This window comes from Stegostoma tigrinum, chromosome 32, assembly GCF_030684315.1.
Source record: "Stegostoma tigrinum isolate sSteTig4 chromosome 32, sSteTig4.hap1, whole genome shotgun sequence".
NCBI lineage: Eukaryota > Metazoa > Chordata > Chondrichthyes > Orectolobiformes > Stegostomatidae > Stegostoma > Stegostoma tigrinum.
The window spans coordinates 8,757,075-8,770,516 of record NC_081385.1 but is presented as its reverse complement, the minus strand read 5'-3'; the positions used below and the strand labels follow the sequence as shown (position 1 = coordinate 8,770,516).

Here is a 13,442-nt window from a genome sequence, read left to right as displayed (position 1 = left end):
TGGTGGGGGCAATCTCAAACTATGGAACATCATTACAGAATAAGGAGAAACTCATGTAAAGCTGAGATGCGAGGAGTTTCTTCTCCAAGAAGGTCATGAATGTCTAGAATTCTCTATCCAGAGTTGTGGAGGCAAGGTCACAAAGTGCTTAAAAAGGAGATAGATTTTTGAAATACTGATGAGTTGAAGGTTATAAGGAGCTGCCTCAAAAGAGGAGTTGAGGCCTGGGACAGAAGCAGCCATGATCTTATAGAATGGCAGGCCAGGCTCGAGGGGCCGAATGGTCTACTTTTGCTCCTCGATTTTATGGTCTTCTGTTTATAGGATGCAATATGACAGCTGATTTATACGTAGCAAATCACCACAAATAGTCATGTGATAATGACCAGCTTTAGATGCAGGCCTCAGTTTAACGTCCTATCCAAAAGGCCGTACCTCTGACAATGCACCATTCTCTCAGTACTGAACTGAAGCAGTTGTCCAGATTTTGTACTCAAGTACCTACAATGGGACCTGAACCCACAAACTACTTGGAGATAAGATCCATAACTTAAGCACAGTTGAAAAGTTGTACTATTTATAAAAAAAAATTTCTGAAGAGGAGTCATTTTAGAGTTGAAACATTAACTGTTTCTCTCTTAGCCACATCTGCTGAGTTTCTCCAGCATTTCTGTTTTTATTGGTGTTGTATATAGAAATAATTTAGAATCCAAAATGATACAGGAATCAGTATGAGCACAGTGCACAGTGCAATGGGCGTTCATTGCTGCACTGTGACTTCATCTGTGGATTTCTGAGAATGTGCTGAGCAGAGAGGTTGTCTGCATCCCAGGGGATAGCGTGAGGGTTAATGTGAGACATTCGGTTACCCTAGACAAATTTGGTGCACATCCACCCACCCATTCTAAAATAAGCGCAAGAATAGGATTGACTATTTCGCATCAGATTGACTGGAGGCGCAAGAGAACAAAAAATGAGAAAAATGTAGGCCTTTAGATAAGGGTATCACAGTAAAGTGGTACAAACAGAAGGGAATACAAAGGAAAAACTCATCATTAACAAGTGCAGAAACACTCAAGTTTACAGAACTCATTTTGTAAAGTCTGTCATGTACACTGAGCACTAACAGCTCGTGTGCTCATTATTTTTGACGCACCATAGGGTGTCCCTCCATCTGGTCACCCTGGGGTTTACTTCTTATGGCATTTGAAGTAAGCAGAACTTGGACCAGGAGAAAGTAAAGAATCATGTGGAGAGATTCCTCTTTGCCTGTGTTAAACAGGTTTTCAGATTCAATTAACCCCCCCACCATCAGCTGCCCTAGCATTCAGAAAGAAACATATCCTTTCTCTTTTATAACTCACTTCTTGATGTTTTTCCTCAGTTGTTGTTTTCAGTCCTTGAAGGTCACTATTGTGTTTGTTCTTTAGCTCCTCCAGTTCCTGCAGGGGAAATAAAGTTATAAAATATAAGCAAGTAGCTGAAAAGAAAATTCCACCCAGTATGTGTACATAAACATAGTCATAAAACACTGCACAAAGTATGCCTTAAGTGAATATGCCGCAATTGTGACTACGCTACTGCTGTTGACTTGAATAATGATCATGCACACCCAAAGATTATTAGTGTGAATTATCTAGAGAATTTCAAACTTTTAATTCTAACATTTACCTCCTTTTAAACAATGGACATACAGCCAAAAGATGACTGCAGATGGAAATTCAGTGGTTGTTTGGAGAGAAATTCTGGAATGTCACATCTGTACAGAGCTAGGAAAGCTTCAATTAGAACATCAAGAAAGGAACAGAATTGTCCTGGGATCTGGTTGCAACAACAAATATTGAGAAAGATCAGTTGACAGTATCTAATTGGAATGGAACCCTGGAATGAATATTTGAATAAGGCTTGGATTTTGGAGAAAGCCAAATACTTACTTTATTTCATTCATTCATGCAGACAGGGCATCACTGGCTAGACCAGCATTTATTGTCCATCCCTAACTGCCCCAAGTGCAGCTAAGAGGCGACCACATTGCAGTGGGTCTGAGGTTACATGTAGTAAAGACAAGGTAAAGGACAATAGTGAATGAGATGGGTTTTCCGAACAATCAACAATGGATTCATGGTCATCATTAGGCCCTTAATTCCAGATTTTCATGGAACTCAAATTTCATCATCTGTCATGGCAAGATTCAAGCCTGAGTTCCCAGAAAATTCCTTGCATTTCTGGATTAACAGTCCAGTGATAATGCCACTAGGCCATTGCCTCCCCTATTTCAATACTTAATCTTTGTGCATCAGTGTATTAAAACATGAGAGTAATGTACATTAGCAGCAAATCTTTTCCATATCCACGTGCTGTAACCAATTCATAACTAGCAGCTTGCAGCACAGTCTATTAACTTTTACCTGCAAATGGAAATGTTCAATCATTTTTTGTCAGCTTTCACTAAAGTAGCACAACTCTGTATGAAATTGCCATGAGCATTCTACTAAACAAACCCATGCTCTAGTTGCAGAAGAATACTTCTGCGGCATCGCATTATCCAACTGAAATAAGATAAAGACATTGCAAGCTCCAAACAAGAGGAATATAAACACCAAAGGACATAAAGGAAAGCAGCTTCACAGATACAACCTTGGATATTTTGATGTATTTTCCCAATTAACTTTGAGCATTATTCCACTCTCAAAGCAACAACCTCCATCAGCTTGAAGTTCATGTGAAAATAGCATGATTTGTAAGAGAACATCTTCTAATTACTTTGCAAAAGTTTGTTCACAAAACTATAACCACAATCACTATTTACCAACCAGAATGAATGACTCTAATAGTCAACACTTTGGTAAATAGTGTCATCGTTTAAAGAATAATTTTAGAAGAACCTGTTTTTGCTTCTAGGATGGCAGTCTTTCTTAAAAAATAGCAAAGGCCAACCAATACAGTGGTGCTCAGAATTCAGGCACACAGTTACTGATATCATATAAAAACCAAAAGAACTGCAGATGCTGTAAATCAAACTAAAACAGAAATTGCTGGAAAAACTCAGCAGGTCTGGCAGCATCTGTGGAGAGAACTGTTGTGAAGGAGGATCACTTGAGCCGAAACACTAACACTGATTTCTCTCCACAGATGCTGCCAGACCTGCTGCACTTTCCTAGTGTTATCATATGTTCAGCAGTATTGATTTTTTTTGTTGGCATCAATGATATCAAGATCAATCCAGCAAATTTGGACCCAAGAACTGAGGCCTACCTCTTTCATTTCTTTTTCTAACTGTACCCTCAGCTCATTAACAGCTTTCTCTTTCTTCTCTTCCAGAACAATCTTCTCTTTATTCACAATTTCATCTGTTTCCTTCTTCATCTGCTCCAGAACAGCACATTTTTTGGCCTCCAAATTTTGCTGCTCAGTGGCCTGCTGTGATCTTAGTTCATCTCTAAGTTGCTGCAGTATAGCCTCATTCTCCACCCTGGAACATTGAAAATAAGTGACATATAAAATGACATTCTAACCAGCATTAAATCAAACCTCTGATGACCACCACAATCATTATCTATCAACTGTTCACTTGCCATTTTGATCAGCATACCTTTGTTTCAACAACTAGTCAGTTTTCCCTACCTACATCTTCCAACCATGGAATATCGCAGATGGGCAAAAAAGCAGTTGAAGAAATACTCAATATTTTACATTTATTTTTCATTATTCAACAAGAAGCATGCGGCCTTTTCAAATTAAAGCCAAATGGAATATTATTACTTTCCTCATAAAACTTTTCATATTTAATGCAAGTTTGCATCTTTTGCAATGAGTAACTACTAAATTAGATTATCTTTTCTTATCATTATAGTAAGAACTTATTAATTGCAATACCCTTGAGGTGAGTAAAAATCCCTTTCATCCAATTTCTCTTTTTAAGCTGATTCTTTTAGAAGTACACTGATGACTTCAATGTGCAGCTGAAGAAAAAATAACTTGCAATTAAAGCACCTTGAACACTAGGCTTGTAGTGGCCAATTAAAGGATGCAAACTGACCTACTTAGTTTTTCTTAAATTGGATCTATTGTATGTAACCAAGATGCTGCACAAATCTAGTCTATATTCTTTGATGTGTTAGTTGCACACTGACTTCTGCTTTTCCAAATTCATACTGAACACTTGAAGTGGTTTATCTGCAAGTCTGCAGGCATCAATACAACAAATGGGTGCCAACAAAAGAATGCCAGTACATAGCCTACCCAAGTACAAGGGCAAAGACTAACAAGAAAACTTTTTCACCACCTGGAGGACTACACTCACCTTGTTTCATTCTACCTAACTGTAGCCAGAAAATCTGAAATGCCTTATCTTTCCATCCCAGTATTATTCTTGACTTTCTTCTATTTCTCATATAACTGCTGCTGTTCAGCAACATCATCAGAAAACACATTGTCAGTTTGCATACATCACTGATGACACTCAGATGGACCTCTCCACTACCTCTATTCACTGTCTCTGAGCTGATAAATTTGTTGTCTGACATCTAATACTAAGAGAAGAGAAAATTCCTCCACTAAATATTGCAAAGGCCAAGAGCACTGCAGTCATTCTGTACCACAAACTCTGCTCTTCAGCCAATAATGCCACTGAACTTCTTGACAACTGTCTGAGGCTGAACCAGACTGCTTAAACCATTAAAATAATGTATCAATGTGGGGGTCAGTTAGCTGGAGAACTGGTTTATGATGTAGAGTAACGCCAACAGAATGGGGTTAATTCCTACACCAGCTGAGATTACTATGAATGACTCTCATTCTGAGCCTCACCCCTTACCTGAGGCATAGTGAAACTCAGGCTAAATCACCACCAATCGTGTCTCTTCAACGAGAGAACACCCCAATGATCTGGTGAGAGTGTGGCAACCTTTCCTTTACATCTGCATACATCACTAAGACTGCCAAGCCCTCATCCATACCTGTCCAACACAATCCTGATTTTCCACTTTCAACTGTTCATAAATTTTAGGCCATCTTAAGTTGCACTAAGTTCCACTCACTCATTACTTGAACTGCTATACTCCATTTGGTACAGGGGCACTCAGTGCAATTAATGAGGGAGCTCCAGGATTGTGACTCAGTGGTATTGAAGGAGCAGTGATATATTTCCAGCAAAGCTCACTATATTCACATGCATCTGCTGCCCGCGCCCTTCTTGATGTTAGTGATCGTGGGTTCGGAAAGTGCCATCTAGGGGGCCTTGGTGAATTTCTGCAGTGTATCTTGTAAATGTTACATACTGTTGTTACTGTGCATGGTGTGAGGGAAATGATGACTTGAGGATGCATGCTGCTTTGTTCTTGGTGGCGTAAATCTTCTTGACTAATATTGCAGTTGCATTCACTCACCCTAGTGTATTCCATCACACCAAAATAACTGTGGATGCTGAAAATCAGGAGCAAAAACAGAAGTTGCTGCAAAAGCTCAGCAGGCCTGGTGGCATCTGTAGAGAAAAATCAGAGCTGACATTTTGGGTCCAGTGACCCTTCCTCAGTTCTAAGGAAGGGTCACCAGACCTGAAACATTAACTCTGATTTTTCTTCACAGATGTCACCAGGCGTGCTGAGCTTTCCCAGCAACTTCTGTTTTTGTATTGCATCACAACCCGACTTGTGCCTTGCAGACAGACGACAAGCTCTGGGAAGTCAGGAGTTGACTTACCCACTCACTAAGATTCATAGCTTCTGACCTACGTTTGTAGCCAGTGTTTATGTAGTTAGTCAATTTCTGGTCAATAATAACCTTTAGGATATTGATAATGAGGGGATTCAGTGACAGTAATACCACTACATGTCAAGAAGCAATGGTTAGATTCTATATCACTGGACAAGGTCATTGCCTAGCACCTGTGGGGTACAAATGTTACCTGTCACTTGTCAACTCAAAGTATCACCCAAGTCTGGCTGCATTTGGAATTTTGATGAAACTTATTTGGAGTTGAACATTGTACAGTCAAAAGTGAACATCCCGACTTCTGACCTTAATGATGGGGGAAGGGTCATTGATGAAGCAGCCGCCTGGGACATTGCCCTGAGGAACTCCTGCAGTGATGTCCTTAAGCTGAGATGACTGACCTCAGATGATCATGGACATTTTTCTTTGTGAAGTGTATGACTCCAACCAGTAGAGGTTTATTTCCCTGATTCCCACCCATGTTTTCCAATTCTTCACTACAGTCATTCCTCCTCATATCTTAAAACTCTTTCAGCCTTGCAAGGGTCATATCTGCATTCATCCAAGTCCAACATCTTTGACATCCTGATTTTAATCACTTCACCACCTGTCAAGATGCCAGTTCTGGACTCTCTCCCTAATATTATTTCCTAGTCCTTCACGCACCATACGAGTGTTGGTGGACGTAGTTTAGTCCATAATTACTCTTTGCAAAAGTACTGCAGTGGTTTGCTGTTGCCTTCTGCATGTGGCTGATCAGGGAACACTCTCACTCTTACAAGCTGCCATCAGGCCTATTAAAAGGATTTACAAAAGATAATGAACTTGGTTGGCCACATTATGAACACATTTCCCACAGCCATCAAATCCTTAAGTGCATCTTGAAGTTGGAGTTCTTGGCCAACAGGTAAGGACACCACCGAGATCTCCTCTCTGTGCCTCTTTCTCTCCCTTTATGGCACTATAAAACCTGCTTCTTTGACTAAGCTTTTGAGTATCTTCCATTTATCTACCATTTCTTTATATAGCTTAATGTCAAACATTGTAAAACATTGTGCCTGTGAGATATAAATACAAATTACTGTGAAATAATTTTAAAATGAATCAAACATGCAGGCTTAGTAACTGAGAATAAAATAGCTCAATGCAAAGAACAAAGAAAGTTACAGCACAGGAACAAGCCCTTCCGCCCTCCAAGCCTGCGCCGATCCAGATCCTCTACCTAAACCTGTCACCCATTTTCTAAGGAAATGAGTCATACAAGCCCAACATGAAGCAGCAATTCTCCACAGGCCAGCAAGAACCTCGTTTGTATCATGGCAGCAGTTTGGGACCAAATACAAAGTGGATTTCTGTTATCAATAATTTTTTGGATATTTATATTTGCTGCGTATATCAAACGTGTGTGAACTACATGCCATCACATCAAGGGCTCTGAAGTAAAGAAAAAGCTCTGCCATTTTCTTAAGAAACCACAGAGACATAATACAAGGCTAGTGCAAATAAGGGTATACCAAATACAGAAACAGTTATTTTAAAAATAAAGTCAGGCTTCAAATCCTCAATTTAATAGTGAAAATTGATTCAGGATTCAAGAGCACTGCAAACAGTTCAACTTCACACTTTTGCTGCTCTGTTACCTAATTTCCTTTTCTGTTGCTTCAACTTCATTTTTAATCTGGGTTTGCAGTTTGAGCAGTGAGTTGCTCTGCTCTTGTTTCAGTCGTGCCTCCTCTTCCTCCTGTTCAATCCTGAGCTGCTCTTTCAGTAACCTTGCAGATTGAAAATAAAAACTTGTGAGGTTTCATACATGGTTAACATCTAGTAATGTGGAATGGAATTCCTTTGGTAAAATGACAGTAACTCAAATACATTAGATAATTTGAGGTTTAGTTGCTGACTTCAGCTAGGCCACTATTTGGAATTGGATTCAATGTTCTTGGGGTATAGACTGGGGGATAAAATCAGCCAGGGTTCCAGTAATTTTCTGCTTGGAAGTTCATACAGATGGATACTGACTTAAACCAAGGTTTAGCTGGACAGTCACAATCTTCATGGTCTAACATCATGGGCAATACTCTTTTGAATAAGTGTACAGGAACCACTTTAGTGAGTGAATTTTGAAGGCCACCCAAGATCCCTGGAAATAACAGGCTCATATACAATGGCAATTTTGAAACACAACACTATATCCAAATACTGCAGTTTAAAACTATATTACTAAGTCATTTTAAAATGTTAAAGTGGCAGACTGGGGAACAAAGTCTAAAACTAAAGGCTCTCAATAGTCTTGAGTAAAGACACGACTGTAACCAAAGTCACAATGTTATAAATCATATGTCCAAAATGCTAATCAACTGAGCAGATGCTAACACTCCTTTTTGCTTTACCCAAAAATATATTGCTTGATGCCAAATACTAAAGCAAGATTAACTTTATATATCTATTGGGACCACTCTGTACACAACTGGGACAACTTTAACAAAATCCAAGAAACTGTGACACTACAATGAGTTTGCCACACACTGACATCAGCAAAGAGTGGCAATGGGCAGATTAAAACAATTGAAATTATTCACATCTTATTCTTGGCCCTTCCTGGCTGGGAGGTTATTTTAAAATTATCCCAAAACTACAGGGAGTCCCCACGTTGGTTCTATTCTTCAGTCCATTGGCAAGTCGATTTGTATGCAAGTTGGGATGAATAACAGATGATATGTACTTTGGTTATAGCGATTCAGGGAGAAATAGTGGCAAGCACATGGAGTAAATTCTGTCCCATTCAAGTACTGCCATGAGATTTTAAATGACCACCTGAACAGGCAGATCCAGTGGCTATTATTAACATTGTTTCTGAAGGATAGCACTGCCAATAATGCAGCACTCCAACAGTACAGGGCTAAAGTGTTAGCTTATGTTATGAGCTTAAACTTCTGGTAGGTCATGGGAGAAGATTATTGCCTGTTTATCAGAATATGATACCTGATTTTGTTTTCTTTGTCTCGATAAATTTGCTGTGTTTCCTCTTCCTCCTCCTGCCTGAGTTTAATTCGAAGTTTACAAAGCTGCTCCTTTCTCTCATGGAGAATCCGTCTTTCTTCTTGTGCTAGCTCCTCACTCAATTTGCCTCGGAGCAGCTCCACGGATCTCTGTGTATGCAGTAGTTCCTTATCCTTCTGTTCGTCCTCTTCCTTCTGTCTATCCTGACTAGATCTGTTTTTCAGAATAAGAAAAAAAACAAGTCGAGCTAGATTATCAAAAGCCGTACAATATTTCTTTGCAAATTCTGAAATTCTCTACTTACAAAATGCTCATTGGGGTTATTATTACTTGTCCATCTGATTGATAGTGAAAAGGGTTGCTTAGAAGTCGGATTCTGAGAAGCATGGTTAAATTGCATGTCAAAGGTCAAAGATAATGCCAAGGCATTGGGTCCAGCCTGCAGGTTTTTTTCTCCCTGATTTAACATTCAAATACAAACTCAGTTTCACCTGAACAGATGCTCATTCTTTTGAATCTTTTGTAGGATTCTCTGCTTTTGAACTAAACTACTCACCCAGATTTCCAAACTAGTAAAAACAAAAAAAACTGTCAAACTGACATTCTTCTAGCCAAGTGGTATTCTGAACAATTCCAATATGAATACTGCAGTGAAATCAATATCTTATGAACTTGTGCATCCCATAATAGAATACACAGAAAAAGAATGGAGCGGCATCCTCTCCAAAGACCGTTCACTGATAATATTTGAGCTTCAAATTCAGATACTGGTTTGCTGAACAGCTCATGTAAATGAAGACATGTCTTCAGTTCTCTGTTTCTCCATTTCTGATGGAAAACTGTCAAAATCTATAGACAGCATATTTTTGCACATTTAGTATTAAATGAAAGTGAAGATCTAAACATCTCATAGTAGTGTTAACTAAACAGCTGAGAATTGCCTTTTGCTCTCCTGATGATCACAGCAATTTCTGTTGCATTGGTTGAGTAGAATTCAGGGTGGTAATGCGTGAGGACAGTCACGGTATCCCCCACCCTTATTTTTACTGCCTTTATCAATGCTGCCCTAAAAGATTTCATACAAAAGATAATTTTTAAGCATTCCAAAGTGAGGCTATTTCAAACACTCAACTTTTTTGCTGCAACAGCTGAAAACATCTTACCCCATTAGCATCCAGCAGTGAAATGAGACCTTTTTGTACAGAGAAACTTGTTATCATTTAGACTGCAATGCCTGAAAGGATAGTGGAAGCAGATTCAATAGTGATTTTCAAGAGGAAATTGAATGCTTGCTTGAACAGCAGAAAATTGCAGGACTAGGGAAGACTGGAGTGGAGTGGGACTAAATGGATAATGCTTTCAAAGAGCTAGCATTAGAAATATGGGATGAATAGCCTCCTTCCATGTTAGGTGATTCCATGATTCTGTCACAACTGTACGTGCTTTCTGTCCCTGATGCTAAGCTGTCAAACAGCTGAATTCAATTTAAGGTATAAAGACAGATTGAAAAATCACAGGGGGAACAAGAATTTAATTTAGAGATGGAATGAGAAAGCAAATAATAGTCAGTTAAAGACAGCCTGTCAACAACTCAGGTAAGATACAAAACATGCAGCATTGGAAAACCACAGTGACATCATGCTTACTCCAACAAATTTTACAAGACTAGCTCCATTCAGAAACCTGACGGTTGTAGAGGGGCAGTAGGTTGTTTTTACTGGCCATTTGTTCCACTATTTTTCCATTATATTTAAGGCAATCATTGCCTTCCATCTTGTCTGGCAGATTACTTAAAAGACTCATTCTTTTCATCTCCTTCTCTATCATTATGTATAATCATCTCATTCTTGCTTCTTAGGAAGTTAGGGAAAGGGTAAGGTCTAAGCACAAAAGAAACTATTATGATGACAAACTATTACCAGTGTTCTCCCATTAACAATTCTTGATAGAAGCTCTGTGAGGGTGCTGCTGCTTCAGACATCTGAGCACTGCACTGAAAGCAGCTATGCTGACAGTTGTAATACGAGGAGTGGTACCAGAATATAAAGGAATGGAATGGACTGGTTAAAAAAGGCAATCTTTTTCATTCCTTCCCTCGTTTCCCTCCTGTTATGCTACTGTTTTAAAGGCAAATCATTTGGCTTATATATTGACTTTAATGGAAGTATGGCATATTTCCTTTCTTTGCCTGTTTCTGCTTCCTTTCATAAAGAGTTAAAAACTATCAAAAATCTGAAAGGGCTGATGCTATTGTGGATATTCTCATAAACCGAATTTAGCTATCCTTTATAAAATTTGATTCATATTGCAATTTTGCTTGTCCTGTCGATCACCTTGAATCAGGGTGACTATTTCAAATCAGCTGGATGTTATGAGGGCCATAAAGTCTCTAATTTAAATTACAGTCCATAATCCAGGTTAAAGTACTATCGACCAGCATGGCTGTGGTTATTCTGGTTACCAGTAAGTTGACCCTTCAGAACAAATTGCATTATGATGACTCTTCAAATTAGCTGAGATGTTTTTGCCAAATCTACTACAACAGCTGTAGATCCTGAGCCAGCTGTTGGGCACAGTGCAAATGCTACAGGAAATAGTCACTGAAGTATCTCTTCCCTTCTCTTTGGTTTTTTCCATTGGTCAAAACACACCGAACTAACTAGATGCAGATAAAATTGCAAATGGATAATCTTACAGATTTATTGAAGGTACTATGAGGGGAACCCACAATTGACAGGAATGGAAGTCAGATACATGACTGAATTGCCAATTTTACATTAATACTCTCTGAAGAACTAAATTAAAGGAATACTTTAATTCTAAGGAAATAAGTCAGATTCCGAACATAGTGAACCCAAGAACTCCAAATTATTATTTGTCAACAAATTCCTTAATCTTTAAAAGAACAATTAGCAATGGGAAAGCAATTTTACAATACAGCAAAGTCAAAATAGTAATACCAAACTGGATGTGCAGGAGGATCCTCACAACAGGATAACACATGATAGACCTAAACATGGTGAATAGTACCTATTACCAGATAATGCAGTTAAACAAGCCAGGAGGAAGTGAAGCTTAATGCAGAGAGAAATAAAACCTGCTTAGTCTGTAATATGTACAATGTATGAGATGCATCACTACACTACATAATGCTATTTGAGTACCCACAGACGGTGGACCATCACTAATGCAATGCTCTGGCAATGGGACTGATATTTGGGTTGACAGTTCACAAAGAGGGTTTGAATTAGAAGAAGAAAGTGTTGTAAAAACTCAGCAGGTCTGGCAGCATCTGTGGAAAGAGAAATAAAGTTAACATTTTGAGTCTGACATGACTCTTCCTTGCAAAGGGGATTGGAACATTGTAGTTTAAAGCTGTTGACAAAGGGGGAAGAGAAATGAGTAGAACAGATGGTGAGGGTGCCCACAGCAAAACACAATGGGAGTGCTAATGATAGAAGAAGAAGATAGATATAGATACAAAATGGTATTGATGGTAGATGAGAGTATCTGAAAATGGGTCAACTTTTCTGAGAGCAAACCCATGCAAACAAGTCAGTGAAGGTGGGGAATGTAGTCAAAATGGATGACATGCTCATGCTCTGAAATTGCTGAATTCAACATCGAGTCCTGAAGGCTGTTGATTGCCTAAGCAGAAAACGGCGTGCTTTCCCTTCAGCTTGCGTTGGGCTTCACTGGAACACTATAGCAGGCCTAAGACAGTAATATGGTTTATTCAAATGACAAGCTACTAGCAGGATTGGGTCATTCTGACAGACAGAGCAGAGGCCTTCCCCAAAGCAGTGACCGAGTGTGCATTTGGTTATGTAAACGTAGAAGAGATTGCGTTGTGAATACAGTAACCAAGATTGAAAGACGTACTTGTAAATCACTGCTTCACCTGGAAGGTGTGTTTGGGCCCTTGGATCGTGAGGAGTAAAGATGTAAAAGGGAAAATGTTATACCTTCTGTGATTACATGGGAAGGGAGGTGGGGAGGGCAGTGTGTTGGTGAGATGATGTTACGAGTGAACCAGAGCATTACGCAGGGAATGGTTCCTGCAGAATGTTGACCAAGGAAAGGAAGGAGAAAGTGTGTTTGGTATCCTGCTAGAAGTGGTGAAACCGGCAGAGGATATTCCTTTGAGTACGGAGGCTAGTGAGGTGGAAAGTGAGGATGAGAGGAATTCTATTGTTGTTCTGGGAGGCAAGAAAAGGTTCAAGGGTAGAGGTGCATGAAATGGGTCAGCCATGGCTGACAGTCCTGTTGGGGGGAGGGAAGGGAGAGGGCAGGGTTAGTCTGAAACGTGTACTGGGTAAAGGGGTGTGGTCAGTTTTTTGCTGAGAAAATAGGAAGACATACAGACCCAGCTATGGAAGGTGCCATCATTGGAACAGATGTGACAAAAACAGAGGAACTGGGAGATTGGAATGGAGTATTTGCAGGAAACAGGCTGTAAGAAAGTGTAGTCAGGTATCTGCAGGAGTTGGAAGATTTGAAATGGGTACTGGAGGACAGTTACCCCCAAAAATGGAAAAAAGGGAGAGTTAAGGTAAAGGAAGAGGCGACAATGAGCCAGGAGATGGTGAGAGATTGGAAGGAATTTTGATTAATTTTTCAAATCCAAACAATTGAGAGGTAACAGCACTAATTATGTTTTCGATGTATTGGAGAATGAATAGTAGGAGGTGACCTGATTAAGACTGGAACAAGGAATGTTCCACATCGCC

The 13,442-nt window shown here is 39.5% G+C and overlaps 1 protein-coding gene across 11 annotated transcripts in view; it reads right to left on the bottom strand.

Annotated features, from left to right (window-relative positions):
- Window positions 1–13,442, bottom strand: part of LOC125466890 (centrosomal protein of 164 kDa-like) — a 283,480-nt gene that overhangs the window by 54,965 nt on the left and 215,073 nt on the right. For all 11 annotated transcript variants that reach the window (XM_059639128.1, XM_059639131.1, XM_059639132.1 and 8 more), the window contains 4 exons: window positions 8,695–8,925; window positions 7,353–7,484; window positions 3,256–3,472; window positions 1,365–1,442 (listed from right to left, as the gene is read on the bottom strand). In XM_059639128.1, coding sequence (XP_059495111.1) covers window positions 1,365–1,442; window positions 3,256–3,472; window positions 7,353–7,484; window positions 8,695–8,925 — 658 coding nt within the window. The remainder of the gene's footprint in view (window positions 1–1,364; window positions 1,443–3,255; window positions 3,473–7,352; window positions 7,485–8,694; window positions 8,926–13,442) is intronic.